This window comes from Hemicordylus capensis, chromosome 2 (genome assembly GCF_027244095.1).
Source record: "Hemicordylus capensis ecotype Gifberg chromosome 2, rHemCap1.1.pri, whole genome shotgun sequence".
Taxonomy (NCBI): Eukaryota; Metazoa; Chordata; class Lepidosauria; order Squamata; family Cordylidae; genus Hemicordylus; species Hemicordylus capensis.
The window spans coordinates 247,388,290-247,409,542 of record NC_069658.1 but is presented as its reverse complement, the minus strand read 5'-3'; the positions used below and the strand labels follow the sequence as shown (position 1 = coordinate 247,409,542).

The 21,253-nt window shown below is 46.7% G+C and overlaps 1 protein-coding gene across 2 annotated transcripts; it reads right to left on the bottom strand.

The window, feature by feature from the left end:
* Positions 1-6,345: 6,345 nt before the first annotated feature.
* LOC128342642 (zinc finger protein 397-like) lies at positions 6,346-17,677 on the bottom strand. 2 transcript variants are annotated; one of them, XM_053290249.1, is made up of 5 exons: positions 17,569-17,643; positions 16,750-16,980; positions 15,014-15,880; positions 13,410-13,539; positions 6,346-9,847 (listed from the first exon to the last, which is right to left on the bottom strand). In XM_053290249.1, the coding sequence occupies exons 3-5, from the start codon at positions 15,602-15,604 to the stop codon at positions 8,784-8,786; spliced, it is 1,785 nt and encodes a 594-aa protein (XP_053146224.1). In that variant the 5' UTR covers positions 15,605-15,880; positions 16,750-16,980; positions 17,569-17,643; the 3' UTR covers positions 6,346-8,783. The 2 variants fall into 2 exon arrangements, with proteins under 2 accessions (XP_053146224.1, XP_053146223.1); XM_053290248.1 differs by lacking the exon at positions 16,750-16,980 and having other exon boundaries at positions 17,569-17,677.
* Between the last annotated feature and the right edge of the window lie 3,576 nt (positions 17,678-21,253).

Sequence of the window (21,253 nt, the reverse complement as noted above, 5' to 3'; positions counted from 1 at the left end):
TCAGCCAATTAGGAATCACATAGGTATCACGTGATGATATTATGCAGTTAATTGGATTTAGCTGTGTGAGGACATTGCAAAGCGAGTGAGGCAGTGTGTCCTGCCCTTGTTCTGAATGAGCCAATGCCTCCTTACTTAGAATGGGCCAGTGTTGTTCACCCCCTTTTTTCAGGTTCCAGAATCATTGCTAACATGTGGGTGTGAATATTATTATCATTACATTTATATCCCACTCTTCCTATAAGGAGCCCAGAGCAGTGTACTACATACTTGAGTTTCTCCTCACAACTACCCTGTGAAGTAGGTTATGCTGAGAGAGAAGTGATTGGCCCAGAGTCACCCAGCTAGTTTCATGGCTGAATAGGGATTTGAACTCGGGTCTCCCCGGTCCTAGTCCAGCACTCTAACCACAACACCAAGCTGGCTCAAAATATGCATTTTGCAGGTGTATAGTTTTTTACCCTGTTGTTTAAGCTCAGCTTTGCTGAAAAAGGGAAATTATGGAGATCGGCTTGGTTTAGGTTAAAAGCAAATGAGATTATTCAGTTTATTGAGCGGGGGGATCCATGTAGTTCTAAGTAGCACTAATGGAGGCTACTTTCTGCTGCTTTTAACATGATGTGCTAAGGCAAGGGCTATCTCTCTTGGATGTTTTTAATTCCTTTCCCCAATGAAGAGCATATAGTTCAAAATGTGTTGGGATTTCGTAACGCATGCACTTGCATATTTTTCTGAACCAACTTAGTTTGGCTTAAAAATGCTGTGAACCAGTTTTGGGGTTCTGGTTCAGGTCCAATTTGATACCCTGCTTCTTAGCAGAATACAGCACTGGAAGTCTACACAAAAGGGGAAAGAGTGATGACACGTGACAAATCCATGCATTAGAATCAGGCAGTGGCGGATTTAAGCAGAGGCAGAGGAGGCACTTGCCTACGGCGGCAAAATTTGATTTGCAGCTCCTCAAATTTTGCTGCCCTCTCTGGGGGTGAGGGAAAAGCCTCCCTTTTTTCTCCTTAAAAACCACTGCTGTATGCGGCGGGATAAGGCCGCATAGTAGTGGCTGCGGGGGGGGAGGAGGAAGTCCCCTCCCTTTACCTTTAAAATGCCGTGCAGGCAATGGGGCAGCAGCAGCAGCTACAGCAGGGAGGGTGGTAGTGGGCCGAGGTAGTGGGCCGAAGTTCCCCCTTTTAGCCATGCCACTGAGCGGGTGGCGAGGGAGAGCTCTTCCATCTCCCCTCCTCCCTCCCAAATGACTGCAGGGGGGGCAGACTTTCCCTTCACCCCTCTCTCCGCAGCCACCCACACTGTGCAGCCTTCGCTGACCTTATCCTGCTGCACACAGAGGCAGTTTTAAAGGAGAAAAAAGGGGAGGCTTTCTCCCTTCACCCTTACCCTCGTTGCAGCAATGGGGTTGGCAAATCTTTGGCCGCCTACAGGTGGCAAAAGGCTTAATCCGCCCCTGGAATCGGATCACCATTGGATTGCTATCAAGAACAGGTGAGGGATACAATTTGAAGCACAGTATGGGGAGGTGGGAAGGGCACCCGGATCCTTCCTTCACCTGGGCAGGGATCGGGAACCCAAATGTGGGAGGAGAGCTGGTCTTGTGGTAGCAAGCATGACTTATCTGCTTAGCTAAGCAGGGCCTGCCCTGGCTGTATATGAATGGGAGACTTGATGTGTGAGCACTGTAAGAGATTCCCCTTAGGGGATGGACGATGGAGCCGCTCTGGGAAGAGCAGAAGGTTCCAAGTTCCCTCCCTGGCAGCATCTCCAAGATAGGGCTGAGAGAGATTCCTGCCTGCAGCCTTGGAGAAGCCGCTGCCAGTCTGTGAAGACAGTACTGAGCTAGATAGACCAATGGTCTGACCCAGTAAATGGCAGCTTCCTATTTCCTTATGTATCCTTCCTTCATCAGTGCTGGTGGGAAGGGCACCAGAATCCTTCCTTCTGAGCTGGTGCGTAGGGCACCTAAATCCTCCCTTCGCCTGGGTTGGGGAGGGAATCCAAATCCTTCTTCCCCTCTATCTCTTCCCAGCTGCCTTTTTTTTCTGCTGGTGTGCAAAGATTGGACCTTGGTGCACCATGCAGTACCTGGATTAAAACAACTGAGGAGAAACAGATTGGGGAAGAGTAGCAAGGGAAATTTTTAAGCCATAACCTTTTCAGAGCAGGGGAGTTTGGGATGAGAACCTCTGCTGCTCTCTCAACAAAGGTACTTTTCCCCCTCTCGGGGGCAAGCTGTTCTAACCAGTTCTGCAGGTTTTGGGTACACTTGTAAACAAGGAAACACCAGCTGCACAAAGCATTGCCAAGATGCTACCTGCCCTGCCATTGAGTTTTGCAACTATTCAAAAACACTGGTTGACTTTTTTTTGCCTTGGGATGGTGGTGGTAGCAAGGTGAAGAACAAATACATATCCATAAGCAGAACATAAGCGCCTTGCTCAGAGATGTGGGTTTTCTGTAAAAATCAGAATTGGGAAAAATTCTGGACACTATCCCCATGCATTTTCCTCATTTTTCCTTGCACAGATGTTTTCTTGGAATAATGTATTATGCAAATGTTCCTGATACCCTAAATATATTGTTATTTGATCTGGCATGTTATGTGGACTCTTTACACATGTCCAAGGCATTAATTACAACTTTGAAATTGCCACGCTTGCTTCATCCCCAGATATTGTTAGACTACAACTCACATCATCCCCAGCTATGGATGAAGGGCATGGTTGCAGGGGATGAGGGGAGTTGTAGTACAAAAAACATCTGGGGATCCAAAGCTGGGAACCCTTGAAGGAAATCCTTTTACTTCCGCTGCCTGCCCCAACTATACAGCTTATGAGCCCTCAATATTGTTCCCCGTCGTGTACATTGGGCTGTTTGTCTACTCTCCCCTCAGCCACCTACACCCCCTTTTAAATTGGCACGTGCATGTTTGTTGAAGCACCTTCCCTATGAGGAAAGACTAAAGGATTTGAATTTTCTCTAAACCAGGGGTCACATAGTCCAACAACATTTGGATTTCCAAACATTGTTGGACTACAACTCCCATCATCCTCAGCTGTCAATACACTCACCCTCCCACCTGAAAGCTGCAAGGAAACGCTTCTGACCTGAAGATTCAACAGCACAAACCTGATTCCCAACTATATACACAAACCTGCAGGGAAAATTCATAAGGCAGCTGGAAGGAACTTTCCTCCGTTAACTGTTCCCCTGTCTTCAAGCCTCTCTAGGAATCTGAATTCCATCACTTTAACTTATTAAGGAGCACTCATGACACGTAATGCATAATAGCAACCCCTGCTGAATAAAATTTGAATCTTTTCCGTTTCTATAAGAGTTGCCATGTAATGCCAATTCAAGTTGGGACCGATGTCAGGGCTTGCAAGTCTTTAATATCTGCATCACAGGCAGAAATCCAATAGGCGCAGTTTCCCCCATCAATGAATCTGCCTCTAGGCAGGATTTGTCATCTTTTAATTTGTACTGGTTGCCACCTCCCCCACTTTCAAGTCTTTTGTAGGTTTAACTGCAATAGATGCAGCTTTCCTCATCAGTTCATCTCTCTCCATGCATACCATTTTAATTTTTACTATTAGTTTTCCTTTCCACCCCTGTCGGACAAGGCTCCTGTAGCTTTAACTGCTGCATTTACAGACCGAAATCCAGTAGGTGCAGCTTTTCCGATCAATTCCCCTCTCTCCATGCCAGGAACCATAATCATTCTGATTTTTTGTCCCAGAGTTTTCAACTTTCCCCCTGACACATCTCCTGTGACACCAAAAACCTAGTTCATTTGTGGTGGCATCAGCTGTGTAGCTTCCCAAGAACTTGTCACACAATACATGTATTAGTCTTATAAGTGCCACAGGATCCTTTGTTATTTGGCTGCCACAGATTTATCAAGTGGGCTGCTCTGTTCAGAATAGCAACCTCTTATTCTTGGAGCACTTTCCCTAGGAGGAAAGGCTAAAACATTTTGTGTGCATTTTTTGTTTTTTAGAGGTGGCTCAAGGAGGGATGTGAGATGTATTAAATGACACATGCCAAGGAAAGGGTGATTTCTCTCTCTCTCGTTCTTTCAGAACTTTAAGGAAGAGAGCTGGTCTTGTGGTAGCAAGCATAACTTCTCGCCTTAGCTAAGCAGGGTTTGCCCTGGTTGCATTTGAATGGGAGACCACATGTGAGCACTGTAAGATATTCCCCTTAGGGGATGGAGCCACTCTGGGTTCCAAGTTCCCTTGGAATCTCCAAGAGAGGGCTGAGAGGGACTCCTGCCTGCAACCTTGGAGAAGCCGCTGCCAGTCTGTGTAGACAATACTGAGCTAGATAGACCAATGTTCTGACTCAGTATATGGCAGCTTCCTATGTAACTTCGGGGCCAAGTTCTGAAGTCAGTGAATGATCAGCACTGCAGTGGGTAAGGATTAAGAAAATACAAAGAAAGAGGCACCCATTTCATACCACAAAGAGTTCCATAGGTTCAAACATAAACATATGTGCCTTAGGCCAAGCCAGACCTTTGGTCCATCTAGCTCAGACCTACTGAGCCTTCTAGCTCAGTGTTGTCTTAGTGAAGAACTACTGGCAGCTCTCCAGCTTTTCAGTCTCCCCCAGCCCTACCTGGAGATGCTGCCAGGGATTGAACCTGGGACCTTCTATATGCAAACCAGGACGTGCTCTACCACTGAGCATGTATATAGCCCCATCCCACAAGTCAGCATATGGAATTCACTGCCACAAGAGGTGATAGTTGCTCGTTTAGATGACTTTAACAGTGATTTTATGACAGATGGGTCTGTCATTGGCTAGTCACCAATGTAAATGGAGCTTCCAAGCCCCAATGCAGCATACCCCTTAAAATAGTTTATGGGGGACAATTCATGGGGGATGACTATTGTCTCTATGCACTGCTTAAAGGCTTCCCAGAGGCATCTGACTGGCCAGTGCTGGAAACAGGATGAGGAATTGGATGGATCTAATCCAACAGGGCACTTATGTCCCTGTATTCTCGTGTCTGTATTGCTGGCTCACATATCCAAGGGCTGAATCTGAGTTCTGGAAGGAACACAGGAAGCTGCCCTGTATCAAGTCAGATGATTGGTCCATCTGACTCAGTATTGTCTAAACTGACTGGCAGCTGCTCCCTAGGGTTTTTAGACAGGAATATCTCCCAGCCCCTACCTGGAGATGCCAGGAATTGAATCTGGGACTTTCTGCATGCAAAGCAGATGCTCTACCACTGGCCTATGGCTCCGGTCCCATAGCAAAGGCTGTACTGCAAAGGCCCCTGAATAAAGAAGCAACAAGCAGCTGTAGCCTGGGCTTCATCTCCTGTAGAAGTGCCTTCATAAGAACATAGGAAGCTGCCATATACTGAGTCAGACCATTGGTCTTTCTAGCTCAGTATTGTCTTAACAGATTGGCAGCAGCCCTCTCTTGGAGAAACCAGGGAGGGAGCTTGGAACCTTCTGCTCTTCCCAGAGCGGTTCCATCCCCTGAAGGGAATGTCTTAGTGCTCAGACTTCTAGTCTCCCATTTATATGCAACCAGGGTGGACCCTGCTTAGCTAAGGGGACAAGTCATACTTGCTTCCACAAGACCAGCTCTTCCTCTACCTTACAGTTCCTTGGGCTGTATAAGATGGATTAAAGAAGGAATTACAGCATTTATGCAGATAGGGCCCAAAGCTGACCAGTTCACCTTGTCAAGGCCTGCCTGAACACACATACAATGTAATGTATGAATAGGGCTTCTGTTTGTTGGGCATGTCTGGGTATCTAGGCTTGTAGAATCTACTTTGTTTTCCATTAGAACCCCAAAGTCCACCAGTCAGCACAGGAGCAAATATACATAAACACAAGAAACTGCCTTATACGAAGTCAGACTAAACCCCCTCCTTACTGAACAAAAGATGCTGGGGATGGATAAGGCCAGTTGCTCTCCCCCTGCTATTTAGCAGGGGGAGAGCAACTGGCCTTATCCATCCCCAGCATGGCATCCCTCCCTCCAGTGCTTGTTGCTGGTGTCTACCTTGTGTTTTTAGACTGTGAGCCCTTTGGGGACAGGGAATCTATCTATCTATCTATCTATCTATCTATCTATCTATCTATCTATCTATCTATCTATCTATCGTGTGTGTGTGTGTGTGTGTGTGTGTGTAAGTGTAAACCACTTTGAGAATTTTTGTTGAGAAGCGGTATATAAATATTCAGCATAGTCGTATTAATCAGTCTAGCTCAGTATTGCCTACTCTGGCTGGCAGCAGCTCTTCAGGGTTTTAGGCAGGAGTCTTGGATTAAGACTCAAGTTGGCCAGTCAGTCACCACAGACCAGCAATTTTAACACAACACTCTAAAACTGGCTAGCAGAGCTGAACAAACGTCTAGTCAAAGGCAACCCATCCTGTTAGAGACGAGGAGGCTGAGAGACAAGAAATTAGCACAAGCCATGGCAAATAATAGTTTGTAAACAAATTGTAATGTTTCTTGATATTGCTGAACTAGTGGACGCCAGAAACTTTTGCTCATCTATTGCAAATCACCCAGGTAGGTCCTGATCCAACTTCTGCCCACTTCTGCATTAAAGGATCAGCTGCAACTAAAGTTGAAGCATGAATCCAGCTATCTGCCCTCACCACTGTCCAATGAGGCAAATGGGGTCATGTGGAAGGCAGGCCACTTCCGCTTGCTTAGCACAGGGGATTCAAACGGCAGCCCTCCGATTGTAGTCCAGTTGACTACAACCAACCAACCAACCAACCAACCAATCAATCAATCTTTATTACAGTCATAAACCAGCATAACCAGTTGACTACCACTCCCATTATTCCCAGCCACAATGACCAGTAGCCAGGGATGATGGGAGTTGTAGGCCAACAGCAGCTGGAGGGCTGCAGTTTGAGACCCCTGAAGTCACCCTCTGACCAGCTGCATTTACAGGCAGAGAAGACGGAAGGCTCTGAACTCCCTGCTAGGAAGCTTTAGTTGCATGAGACAAAACGGGCAAACAAGCCCTGTATCCCAGGCAGAAAAGGGAAACACCAGCTCGTCCACACCACTGAAAACTGAGTTAGGAGAAGCATCCAACCCAGTGTATGCTCCTGTTTTGTAAAAGAGGTCTATAAAATCATGCATGGTGTGGAGAAAGTTGAGAGATAAATTTTTCTCCCTCTTGCATAACACTAGAACCAGGGGTCATCTCATGAAACTTATTGCCAAGAAATTTAGGACCGACAAAAGGAACTACTTTTTCACACAGTGCATAATTTACCTATGGAATTATCTGCCACAAGAAGTGGTGACAGCTAACAGCCTGGGTGGCTTTAAGAGGAGTTTAGATAAATTTATGGGGGACAGATCTATCAATGGTTACTAGTCTGGTGGCTGTGGGCCACCTCCAGCCTCAGAGGCAAGATGCCTCTAAATACCAGTTGCAGGGGAGCAACAGCAGGAGAGAAGGGATGCCCTCATCTCTGGCCTGTGGGCTTCCCAGAAGCATCTGGTGCGCCACTGTGTGAAACAGGATGCTGGTCTTGTGTTAGCAAGCATGACTTGTCCCCCTAGCTAAGCAGGGTCTGCCCTGGTTGCATTAGAACAGGAGACTAGAAGTGTGAGCACTGTAAGATATTCCCCTTAGGGGATGGAGCTGCTCTGGGAAGAGCAGAAGGTTCCAAGCTCCCTCCCTGGCTTCTCCAAGATAGGGCTGAGAGAGATTCCTGCCTGTAACCTTGGAGAAGCCGCTGCCAGTCTGTGAAGACAATACTGAGCTAGATAGACCAAAGGTCTGACTCAGTATATGGCAGCTTCCTATGTTCCTAGATGGGCCTTGGCCTGATCCAGCAGGCTGTTCTTATGATTGTGTGTGAGAGAAAAACATTGTAGGGGGTACTGGCAGTGATCACCAGCTAGCCTTTCGCTGGAGAGGAGGGCTTTCCCTCCTACCTCATTCTGCAGCTGGGTACAGCTGCTGGGTAGGACAGAGCCCCATCCAGCAGGAGGGCTAGCTGACGATCACTGCTGGTGCCTCCTACCTTGTATTCCCCCTTGCACACAGCCACAAAACGAGAGCACACATACTTTCTGAAACTGGGTAGAATGCTTCTCCTAACAAGCTTTCAAGTGTGTGAACAAGCCTACTGATTTATACGGTTCTCTTCTGCGAAGGTTCTTTGATGGCTATTGAAATGTCTGCTCCAAGTTAATCTCCTCCCACAATTTAAGCATTTGTAGGATCCCTATTCATATGTTATGCTCAATGCCCAATCTGTGTGCAGTGTATGCATGTACAGATTTGTGCACCTGTAGTTATCCACCTATTGTGTTCAACACATATACAGTAGTAGACTCCCTATCTATAACCGGCCTTTGAGAGAGCCTGTAACCAGGTTTACATGTAAGGCTATCCACACAAAAACATGTACACATGTACAGACACCTGTATACATGTACAACATACTGTTTGAACAGGGCTGTGCACAATGTATGCATCTACAGATCTCTATGCAAGCACTGCTATTCACACCTTATGTTCAACACACATAGAGTAGTACATGTCCTATCTGTACTCTGCATTTGAGGGACCTGTACCCAGGTTCACTTTTAAAATGAACACATGTTCAGTCATCCACACAAAAACATGTACATGTGCACACACACCTGAATGCACATACAACACAATGTCTGAATAAGGCTATGGCCCCCATCCTGTCTGATTTGTTTCATGGCGATTAAGGTGCACATTTTGTAGAATTCTTCACACATGCACGCTTTGAACGGTCACATGCTTTTTCTCCTATGTGAATGTTTCTGATGCCGAATGAGATACTGACTCTGACTGAATCTTTTCCCACAGTCTGAGCACTCATACAGTTTCTCTGTGGTGTGCCTTCTCTGGTGCCGAGTCAGATACTGGCACACACTGAAGCTTTTCCCACAGTCTAAGCATTTGTATGGTTTCTCTCCAGAGTGGATTCTCTGGTGGCTTAGAAGATTGGATTTATTGGAAAAGGTTTTGGTACAGCCTGAACATGTATATGGTTTCTGACCAGTGTGTATTCTCAAATGGCTCAGAAGATTAGATCGATCAGAAAAAGTTTTGGCACAATCTGAGCATTTATATGGTTTCTGCCCTGTGTGGATTCTCTTATGGGTATTAAGGTGTGAGCTACGACGGAAACATTTCTCACAGTTGGGGCATTCATATGGTTTCTCTCCAGTGTGAGTTCTCTTGTGGCTAATTAGGTTTGAACTCAGGCGAAAGCTTTTCCCACAGTCTGAACATTCGTATGGTTTTTCTCCAGTATGCGTTCGCCTGTGGCTAATCAGGCTTGAGCTGCAGCGGAAACTTTTGCTGCAGTCAGAGCATTCGTATGATTTCTCTCCAGTGTGGGTTCTCTGATGCCGATGAAGGTTGGAGCTCCGACGGAAACTCTTCCCACAATCCGAGCATTTGTACGGTTTTTCTCCTGTGTGCGTCCTCTGGTGCCTGTGAAGGTCTGAGCTCCAGCGAAAGCTCTTCCCACAGGCTGAGCATTCATATGGCTTCTCCCCTGTGTGGGTTCTCTGATGCTTATTAAGGTATGCTTCATCTCTGAACATCTTCCCACAAACGGAACATTTATTCCTTCTCTTCCTGTTGTGCATTCTTGGCTGGACTACAATTTCACAAAAGTCACCGCCTTGACAAGTGATGGATTTATTCTGCCATTCCTCTATTGTGCTTCTCTCCTGCTGGTTCCTGTCTAGATTCCTGTCTCTTCCTTCTGTTATGTGATGCTTGATTTCTTCTGATGATACTTGACATAGATCCCCCTCACTTTCACTGTGCCATTCATCCATCCCTGGAATCAAAAGAGAAGACTGGTAACTTTTCATGGCAGAAAGAGACCCCAGAAAATTCCTTCTTGTGAAGGCACACAGGATAAAACATTCAGATAGTTTGCCTACATATGCTTCTTTCAAGGTCATAGTGGGACAAAGTTTATCCCTGATAATTGGCCAAACAGGCATCTTTTAAAGATTCTCTAACATGTAGCAGAGGGAAAGCAACTATTCCTATTCAGTGCAGAACAACATTTTCCTAGTAGCTGTTGCTGGTGTCTGCTTTGTGTTTCTTTTTAGATGATGAGCCTTTTGGGACAGGGAATGATTTTATTCCTTTTTCCATGTAGAGCATTTTGAGAACTTTTTTTTTGTTGAAAAGCAGTACAGGAGGCCCTTGTGTCATGCCTCCTACCAGAGCCAGAGGGGAGGGGGAGTTCACTGGGGTGAATCCTTAAGGCTGCCACCAGCCACTTTATTCTAATGTGGGACAAACCACTCTTTCCACATAAGATTCCTGGTGGAGGTTAAAGTGGCAAAACCCTCCCTAGAAAGGCTGAGCAGTCCCTGGCCTCCAAAGGCGTGTGACTAAGGCCAGGCGCGGAGCCTGACTGCCAGCGGTCTGTGTGTGGCCGCGGCGGCCCCGCTCACCCCGCCCCCCACGTCTGACGTCAGATGCACATGCGCGCGGGGTGTGGGGGGGGTTTCTGGCTTCCGAACGGAGCCGCTCGGCTTCATTCGGGACTCAGTTGGAGTCCGGCTGGCGCTGCGTTCACAGTGCTGGCCATTTAACTCCTGAAGGGGCCACACGACCCCTTTGGGAGCTAGACTGGCGCTGCGTTCGCAGCGCAGCCAGGAGTGGCTCTTCCCTGCTCGGGGACCGCGCAGCCCCTGCTCGGGAGCTTAACCAGCACCCCTGCGTCTGATGTCAGACATGGCGGATGTGTTGGGCCTGCGAGGTGTGGCCCCTGATTGGGCGCGGCCCAGGTTCTTTGAACCCATTTGCCCAATGGTGGCTCCGTCGCTGACTAAGGCAGATCCCAAATGAAAAGTAGCACACAAGGGCTTATTATTGATTTAAAGATATGCAATCTATTATATTAATTCTCCTGGGTGTGCCTTGGAATGTGCGTCCCAGAGCCCAGCTGATTGGCTGGGCGGCGGACACGCCCGATTGGCTGAGGCGCACCCAGGAGGATTGGTTCCTGCTGCGGCGGCCCGGCCGTGGAGGTCAGAGGTGGCAGGCCCGGCCCGGCCGCAGAGGCAAGGCCCAGGAGGAGGGAAAGAAAGTGGAGGGGGGGGGAGAAGTGGCAGTGGGGAGGAGAGGTGGCTGGGCCCAAAAGCAGAGACTGGGGCAGAACGGGGTGGGGGGAGGTCACCGCCAGCCCCAAAGAGCGCACAGATGCTCTGTGCGGTGTCGGCTAGTAACAATAATTGTCTTTCCATAAAGCAGATTAAGATTTCAAGCAGTATAGTAAAAGAAAAAAAGTTCCCTCACACATCTAACTGAACTGGTCCTAACTTGTTACTCACAGGCTGCAGCCTTCCCATTTTCCCCACAGCTCCAGCTAGTGGCTTTGTGTGCAGTTCTTGCCCAGTCCTCAACTGGCCCTTATGTTTTGAATTCCCTGGGCTTTCCCCCTTATTAGGAAAGGTCCACCCTCCCAGCAGTTGCTCTAAGTGAGGCCTAGTCCCCCCTCAAATCCTTCCCATCACTATACCTCATTTTCTGCAGGTTTATATAGAACAATTTGGCTTATTCACGGTTGGGCTATAGGGACCCAGTTTCCATTATCACAGAGGTGATCTTTGGCTATTTGTGGTTCTTGTGTGCAATTTTCACACTTCCAGCATCACTTCTGGTGGCATTTTTGGCTTGGAGGCAGCATGGAGCCATTTTGGGACTCCCCCCCTGCTTTTTTGACAGGTTTTTTTGACAGGCAAAAATCAGAGGGTTTGAGGAGGCCATTACTGGAGGAGTTGGAGACCAAGAGGGTTCATGGTACTGTACTGCACTCCTCTTATTTCTGTCCCCCGCTTTTCCCCCTTGATTTTGGGCCCTTAGAAATTTTCAGAGGAACCTAACCCAGGGATTCCCATAGGCCCAGTTTCTAGTATTGCAGTTTCCTTATTCACGATTGAAGACAGGAACATAACTCCTGCAGAAAATGAGGTCCTCCTGGATATAAATATTTAAACAAACAAACAAACAAAATGGGGGCTCTTTTTTCTTTGGAAACTAGATGACTAAGCAAGTGACATGGTAGAAGTTTGTAAAACTATGCAAGGCATTGAGAGAGTAGATAGCCATTTTTCTCCTTCAAAATATCAGAATGTAGGGTCTGCTAAGCCCTGTTCAGACATTACATTGTGTGCATGTACAGGTGTCTGCACATATATACATGTGGTTGTGTGAATGACTGTACATGTGTTCTTTTGAAAAATGAAGCTGGGTACAGGCCCACTCGACAGCAGCATACAGATAGGAAGAGTAATGCTGCGTGTGTGTGATGCACATAATCTGAGCCATTTTTGGAAGGGCGGGGTAGAAATCAATCAATCAGTCAAATGAATAAATAAATAGTATGTGCATCCACTGTATTGTGTTGAGCATAATTGTGCACAGGGTTCTAATTAAACTGATTGGCGGGAGGTTCAGGACAGATAAAAGAAAGGGATGTCTTCACACAACACATAAGCTGTTATTAATTTTTTTTAGCACCCAGAGACGGAAGTTTGGGGCAATCTACAAATTTGAACGAACAAACAAACAAACAAACAAATAAATGTTTTATTTTGTGAGTTGTTTTGAATTGTTTCTATTCTGTGAGTGTTTTTATTTGATTTTATATTGTATTTGGATTATGAACTCCCTCCCCCCTCCCTCTCTCTCTCTAAAATCAGGTGGTAAATAAATAAATAAATAATCTATCTATGGAATTCACTGCCACAAGATGTGGTGATGGCTGCTAGCTTTGATGGATTTAAAAGGGGATTAGTAAAATTCATGGAAGATAGGTTGGTCAGCTGCTATTTGCCATGATGACTAAATGAAACCTCCATGTTCAGAGGCAGGATACCATGGGAAAGGTTAGGTATCTACCTTCTACTGAGCCTGTTGGTCCATCCAGCTCAGTACTGTCTACAAAGACCATCAACAGCTCTTCAGGGTTTCAGACAGAGGGTCTTTTCCCTCCAGCCCTACTGAGAGTTTCTGCCAGGAATTGAAACCGAGACCTTCTACAGGCAAAGCAAATGCTCTGCAAATAAGCTACAGTCCCATCTCTGGGGAACAAGCAGATGGGAAGAGCTGCTGTTTTCATGCCCTGCTTCTGAATTTCCCAGAAGCATCTGATTGGCCACTTCCGGAAACAGGCTGCTGGACTAGATGCATCCTTGACCTGATCCTGCAGAGCCCTTCTTATATCAGCTCCCTTCTGTCCTGCTTTCTCCCTTGTGGACTCCCACTTAAGTCTGATATAAGGAGAGCTGTCCTTGAAACTCCAGCTCCCACAGGATAGAGCAGCATGTGAGGAACCCTGTGAAGTCCTCCAAAGCTAGTTCAGGTACAACCAGTCTTACCTAGTGAGCTGGCTGCATCTTCACTTTCTTGCTTGACCTCCTTGCAGGGCTGTTTAGGAGTGGTTTCCAGCAGAGCTCCTCCTTCTCCTGGGAAATTTTCAGGCATCTCCTGGAACAGCTCCTCTAGTCCCTGAAAATAGTACAGAGAGTCCTTGACTTAAGATGTTCCATGTGAGACAAACAGTACTTAAGGCAATGGTAAATTCCCACCGTGTTTCAACTTTGTAACTGTGTTTCAGCTTTACAACACTTGCCATCGGAGGGGAGGCTCCCAATGGACTGACTTCTTTGGCCGCTGCTCTTGCGACTTGGTTCTAGGCGACAAGGGTGGCTCAGGCTCATATTGTCATTGGGCCTAGCAGTCCTGTCAGCAGCTGCTTCTGCATCGGAGACTGCAGAGGGATTGGCTGACTCACCCGTCCAAAATACTCCCTTTGCGGCCGCTTCCGCTCTTCCTCCTCCAGGTTCAGCTGTGACGGCAAGTGGGAGAGAGCCTGGCGTGTTCCTAGCCCACACACCACTTCCCATCCGGCCTTCTTCCTTCCCTTTCTAAACATTGCACAGGAGGCGGAGGAGGAGGAGGAGGAGGAGATGATGATGATTGATGGAGGCAAGCTACCCAGTTGCCTCCCATGCAGACGTGCAAAAGAGCCAGGAAGGGAGTAGGTGGTGTCATGGAAAAAGTGAACTCCACTGTGGTATTTGAAGGGGGATGCTACAGTTACTGAAGCTACACAATGGCATTATTGTGAGTGGCAAGGGTGAGCAACTTCTGATTCTCCAACATCAACTTCTCTGCTGTGTGTATGCATGTCTATGACTGACACGCCACCAGTTCTGAAAGCAGAAGTAGCAGGCGGTGGGGGGGTGGGGAGCAAGCATACCTGACCTTGGTTCGGGCACCAAACACCCATCCATAACTCTATTTCCTATGAGAAAATCAGTTGCGAGTTCTGACATGTTGACACAGGTTTCAGGAACCAATTGTGTCGGAAGTCTGAGGACTTCTTGCAGTGGCCATTTTAGCTAAGGTGGGATGGAACAACAGGAGGGCAAAGAGATAAAAGTAAATATCTATTTTGTCGGCTATGCCCCCCCCCCATTAAGCACCAGAGTGAGGGGTAGGGTGGGAGTCCAGGCAGTCAGGAATGGGGACCCATTTATTTCTTATTTCCTTTTCTACAGTATGTAAACCAGTTTGAGGATTTTGTTGTTGTTGATGGAAAGCAATCTATAAGCATTGGTGGTGGTCATCATCACCACCACCACCACCACCACCATCATCATCATCATCATCATCAATATAATCTGACATCTCCAGGTAGGGCTAGGAAATACCTGTCTGAAACTCTGGAGAGCTGTTGCCGGTTAGTGCAGATCTCGGCTGCACAACTTTGGCCCTCTAGCTGTTGTTGGACTAAAACTCCCATCATCCCCAGCCACAGTGGTCAATAGTCAGGTATGATGGGAGTTGTAGTCAAACAACAGCTAGAGGGCCACAGTTTTGCACTCCTGGTCTAGGCAGCACTGAGCTGGATGGACCAATAGCTTGACCCGGCACAAGGCAGCTTCCTATGCAAGCAAGGCAAAGAGAACTTCCTCACCTGTTCTCCCTGTCGCTCGGCCTCTCGCTGCCTCTGCAGAAAATCCTCTGCCAGGGCTACGGCATGGAAGCAACTCTCAGAACCCTGATCCTTGACCCAGTTGTGAATTTCCTGGGGCAGGATGGCCAGGAACTGCTCCAGTATCACCAAGTCCAGGATCTGCTCCTTGGTGTGTCTTTCCGGCTGCAGCCACCGATGACAAAGTTCCTGGAGCTGGCGGTAGGCCTCCCACGGGCCTGCAGCTTCCTGGTAGTGGAACTGCCTGAAGTTCTGGCACTGTCCCTCTAAGCTGACAGCACCCATGGTGGGGACCAGGGAAATCTTAGTATCGCCCCATGGCACAGACTCTGGGAGTGCTGAGTTTCCCCATCCAGACGGAGGGGACTGCACTGCCTTGAGGAACTCCTGCCACTGGGCTTCCCAACGCTGGGAAGACACTCCTTCTTCTGGTTCCTGTTTGACATGCTGTGGTGCTGAGCCTCTGAAACACAGCTTGAGGGTCCCCACTTGGGTGACACAAGGGGTTTCTCCTGCTCTCCTGGATCCTGTCTCTGACTTGGGGCCCACCAACTCCTGCTCCTCCATTTTCATACTTGGATTCTGCCTTCTTGGTGCAGCACAGCCCAGGACTGGAGACACAGAGAGAAGATAATTCTGTTTCCTGCAGGCCACAATTTCAGCTCATGTCAACCATTTCTGCGAAAGTGTAAAAATGTTTGGTCTCTGGCCAAATGTTACGGCGCCACCAAAGGGCTATTCCGAAGGGACAATGGGGTACTTTCGGTTGCACTTCATTGAGGTTTGTGGGGGTGGAAACAGGCCATATGTGTACCAACAACTTTCTTCTAATGCCTGACACGTTTCCTCCTGGGGAAAGAGAGAGAGAGAAACTAAACTTTCAACCTTTTTATTTAACATATTTAATAATATCCGTGTTACATTTTTTTGAAAAACACATATAAAGTTTTATATATAAGCTGCTTTGTATTTTTAAGCTGCTTTGGGAGCTGTGATGCTGAAAACCAAGATAATAATGTAAAAAACAAACAACAAAAATATTTATATACTGCTTTTCAACCCAAGTTTCCAAAGCGGTTTACATAGAGAAATAATAATAATAATAATGATAAAAATAAGATGGACAAACACAAACATCCCTGCCCTTCATTTCCAAATTGCTCTCAGGGTAATTTACAACAAATGAAACTGATGCTTGGGTGTGGGTCCAGATATCACATGGAACCATGTTTTATTTTAACTAAGGCTTATTTAGCAAACCTGGACTGGATAATAGTTTGTTTTGCCATTTCACAGTTTGTTCAGGTCTCACCCCTTCTCCTTAACTCCCATGGCCTAGGCTTGCCTTTCTCTGTGCAAGAGCCCTACAAGGGTGGACCATCTCAAATTAACTGAGATTAAACCACCTCTGTGAATTTAGACCTCCTATGAGACCTTCGGCCATTGTGGCTGGGATGACAGGAGTTGTAGTCCATCAACATCTGTGGACCCAAGTTTGAGAATCCCTGGCCACATGATTTATGGGGCAAAGGATAGTGACCCAAGACTCACTCAGTGAGGAGTGAGATGGGGCAAACAAACTGAACCGTCCCTTTCATGTTGCCTCCAGACTTCCCCATGGAAAAAAGAACAGAGTCCCTATTGGGGCAGTGGGTCTTCCTTGGCCAGTTCTGGGGGCCTCAACAAACACCCAATCTTGGCACCCCCTGGAGCCAGACCTGCTAGAGAATCTGGGGTGGGGGGTGGAATCTGTTTCAGAAGAGCCTGAAATCCATCTCTCCTCCTGGCTGGATGTGCCTGGCTCCTTGGGCCATTCCTGGTGGGACTTGGTTCTAGGGCCTCTTTCCATCTTTGTTGCCCTCCTCTGAACAGGTTCCACTCCATCCATATCCTTCTTAAAAGATTAAAAACGGAGTGGGCTTGTTCTCTGTTGTTCCTGAGTGCAGGACCTGGACCAAAGGATTGAAATGACAAAAAAAGCAGATTTAGGCTAGACATTAAGAAGACATTCCTAACGATAAAGGGCTGTTGCACAGCAAAACAGCTTGCTTCATGCTGTGGACGACTCTCCTTTAGAAATTTCCAGACAGAGGCTGGACGGATGTTGTCAGAGATGCTGGGGCAGATCCCTGTACTGAGCAGGGGATTGGACCAGAAGACTGCAAGGTCCCTTGCAACTCTAATATTCTGTAATATCATCATAGATGCAGGAATGTCTGGGCAGGAGGACCCCAGCCCCACCCAAGAAGCAGTAAACGTCTTCAGCCCCTATAATGAGGGTGTGGGTTATTTTATCTACGTTGCTCCACAGTTTCCTGCCCCTATACAGGAACTCAGCTGAGGTTTCCTTTTGAAAAATCCCAGGCTGTGGGTGGTGTATAGGGAGGAGGACTGCAGGAATCCTCCAGAAACGGGTGGGTGGGGTGGGGGACTTTTATTTCCTTCTGCTTGCTGTTTCTCTCTATTCCCTCTCTACACCTCTCCCCCCGATTTCTTGGCTCTCTCCCTTTACTAATAAATACCTGCCTTTAACTCACCCCCACTTGAGAACTGCAGTGAAGACTTCTTAAGGTTACGCCAAAATAACTCCAGGGCATAAGGGTCGGATAGTCAAATGGCAGATGCTGTTGGGCATAGGGAAGGAGGGGCGAGAGAAAGGGCAGGGACTTAGCACTATTTACAACCTCCTGTTTCAAATCTCTCTGGTCCTCTCTGGGAATCAGAACTTTGTTGATTTTAACTCTTACAGCAGGAGTGGTTCAAAAGCTCTGAACGTGGACTGAAAACGACAGAGCCTTGTGGCACCTTAACAGATTGATCGTGGCAGTCGCTTTCTGGAGGAGAACTTGTTTTTACACATGTATGAAGTGTTTTTACTATCCTCACTTTGCAGAGACAGACAGACCCTAAAACCCGAAAGGTAGTATACAACATTGTTGACAGATTTGGCTTTTTAAAAGCCAAACTTTGGGTTACAGCCCATTTGACTCACGAGTATCCAAGCATCAAACAAAACAACAAAACAGACCCTGCCTGCAGGCTCAGGAGAGGGAGGGAGGGATGGGTAAAGAAGAGGAAAAGGTGACTTTTAAAAGCCATAAAATCCAAGTTTATGATATTTCTCTGTAAACCTCAATTGAAAACAAGATAAACACAGCCAGAGAGTGCAGACAGAAGGGAAGCTTGAGATGCACCTCCTCACTCACATTTTTTTGGGGGGGGGCAGAGTGGGGAAAGGAAAGAAAGGACAGGGACATATTTTCGAGGGCACAGAGAGAGCACTTCAGAGGGAAAGGGACATTAGCAAAGATCACACACACACCCCTCCATGAGTGCCTGCCCTGCTTTATGATGGAATGCAGGGGCTCCATACATGCTTTGTTAGTCTGGATGTCAGCCACGGTGACTGTCATCTCTTCTCAGCAGTGGCACAATTCTAACTAAGGGCCAGTCTGGCCACTTTCGATAAGCCTCAGTCCTTTAATTTCCCTTCTTTTTCGCCTCCCACCTCCACTAGCTGAGGATGTAGATAATAAAACCCCCATTTTAGTTGTTGCTGTTCAATTTCAGCAAGGTGATTTCCAGATGACACACGACTACAACAGGTCAAATGCGTTGGCTTGGCAGGATCGTATTGAAAATGACCCTCGGAATCTCAGACTCTTACTACGGGAAAATGCAGCTACTAGTTTGCAACAGACATGGAACATTGTAGCACTATAACACAAAGGTAAAATCCAAAAGAAGGCATCGGAAATGTAAGCGGCACCTTGCTGACTGTCAGCGCAGGGACTGCAGTGCCACAACACAGAAGTGCGGAAGAGAAGTACAAAGGTTCCTGATTTCTGGTGAGCCACAGCCCATCCAAGCGACTGTTGTCCCAAAAGGGGTTGTGTGTGTGTGTGTGTGTGAGGCTTAGGGTTGCTAACTCTCCCTCATTTTGCAGGGATGAAATATTGGTCCCTGTAGGGACAGCATTTGGCCCTCGTTTATTCAATAGCATATAATTCAATTACATATACATCAATGATACTCAGGCTCTTGATTACCACTGCATACCCCTCCCAGCCCAGCCCCTCCAGCCAGACCCCCGCCCCAGTCAGTCCCCCCAAACTTGTGTCCCTCATTCTGGCAATGAAATGTTGGCAACCCTAGTGAGGCTACTCATGGGGACTGTCTGCACGGTTCCCTCTACCGGGGATTCTCTGATGTTGTTGACTACAACTCCCAGAATCCCCAGCTATAATGGCTTTTGCTTGGGGATCATGGGAGTTGTAGTCAACATCATCTGGGAATCCCTGACTGGTCAGTGCCTATTACACCAGTGCTGCCATATCAATTGCACTGTGGTTGCCAGTCAGTTTACAGGCTCAATACAGAGTGTTGGTGCTGACCTTTAAAGCTCTAAGGACTATGTGAAGAAGTGCCTTCGCTGATACGTTTCTGCCCATTTTTAAAAGTCATCTTTGTAGGTTCTTCTCTGGGTATCTCTCTCCACAATGGTGCAATAGTTGCATACTAGGGACACAGCCCATTCTGTAGTGGCCCCATCTATGGAACACCCTCTCTAGGGAGATCCGACTGATGACTTCTTTGAAGGCTGCCAGATGAACCTCTGAGAGAGGCAGCACAGGCAGGAGACCCTCCTTGTATGATCTTATCAGACAGGCAAACTCATTTGCCTTATCAGACAGGCAAACTGCCCTGAGCCATTTTTTGGGAGGGGCAGTATATAAATCAAACAAACAAACAAACAAACAAACAAACAAACAAATAAATTTGGAGTGAAGTGATTCTTCAATTTTTGTTGTTGTTCATCTGTTGTCCTCTGACAACCAGCTCTCTCAAGAACAAAACGTATATTCTGTAAAGAAAAATTACCCAGAAATCTTCATATAGCTAAAAGAGCAACAAAAAACCCCTCTTCCTCTAAAAAGCTTTCAGGCTGTAGAAAAACTTTCTTATATCAATGGGTCAATAGTGCATGATTCAGGGAAAGCTAGTAAGTTACATGGCCAGAATGAATTATTGCTGCATTTTTTGGCCTACTTCCCTTAAGGAAAGGAAGCTTATGAGATCACCCAGGGTGTGTGTGTGTGTCCCTATCAACTTCAGAATGACTGGACTGATTTGAACCAAATTTGGTACAGTTGTAGGGTCACATAGGGACAATTCAATGGCATTGTTTGTGATGTCACTCACCACAATTCAAGATGGCAGATGTGTGAACGTTTGAGGAACAAGTGGACTAAATTGTGAACTGCCTGATCTGAACAGGTTTTGGAATAGTTGTAGGGACATATAGAGATACCTCAACAGTGTAGTTTGTAATGATATCATCCACCACAATTCAAGATGGCAGATGTGCGAACATTGGAGGAACAAGTAGACTAACTTCTGAACCGTATAACTGATTTGGACCAAATTTGGTACCATTGTAGTGTCACATAAGGACACCTAAATGACATAGTTTATGATGATGTCACCCACTCCAATTCATTGTTGTAGATGCATGAACATATGAGATGAAAGTGGCCTAACTTGTGGAAATGGTTATTATTGATTAACATTTTTGTCTGGTCAGTGACCAAAATGACCAAAATAAAGATTCCATTCCATCAATTAAGATTATAGTGAAAGGAAGTAGGCAGCTTAGTTCTTACCAGAACTTCTTCTTCTTGTTTGTTTTGACCAAAATAAAGATTCCAAAATAAATAAATGACCAAAATAAAGATTCCATTCCATTCAATCAGTTAAGATTAGAGTGAAAGGAAAATAGGCATATTAGTTCTTACCAGAACTTCTTGTTGTTTTTTGTTTTGAGAAGTAGAATGCAAATTAAAGATAAAAATGAAACAAAATCTCCTTTAGTTATGTGTAAGAACATAAGAACAGCCCTGCTGGATCAGGCCCAAGGCCCATCTAGTCCAGCATCCTGTTTCACACAGTGACCCACCAGATGCTGCTGGAAGCCTACAGGCAGGAGTTGAAGGCATGCCCCCTCTCCTGCTGTTATTCCCCTGCAACTGGTACTCAGAGGCATCCTGCCTTTGAGGCTGGAGGTGGCCTATATCCCTCCAACTAGTAGCCGATGATAGACCTCTCCTCCATGATCTCTAGCATGGAATTGGCCTTTTTCACAGCTGCCGCATATTGAGTCGACATTTTCAACAAGCTGTCCACCATGATCCCAAGTTCCTTCTCCTGGTCAGTCACCGACAG

What these genes read in the sequence shown, in the direction of transcription:
- LOC128342642 (XM_053290248.1), bottom strand. Translation starts at nt 15,604, where the DNA reads ATGAAAATGGAGGAGCAGGAGTTGGTGGGCCCCAAGTCAGAGACAGGA. An exon ending in CCGAGCGACAGGGAGAACAG is followed by an intron (nt 13,540 to 15,013) that starts GTGAGGAAGTTC and finishes TACTATTTTCAG; the next exon opens with GGACTAGAGGAGCTGTTCCA. An exon ending in AGATGCAGCCAGCTCACTAG is followed by an intron (nt 9,848 to 13,409) that starts GTAAGACTGGTT and finishes TTTTGATTCCAG; the next exon opens with GGATGGATGAATGGCACAGT.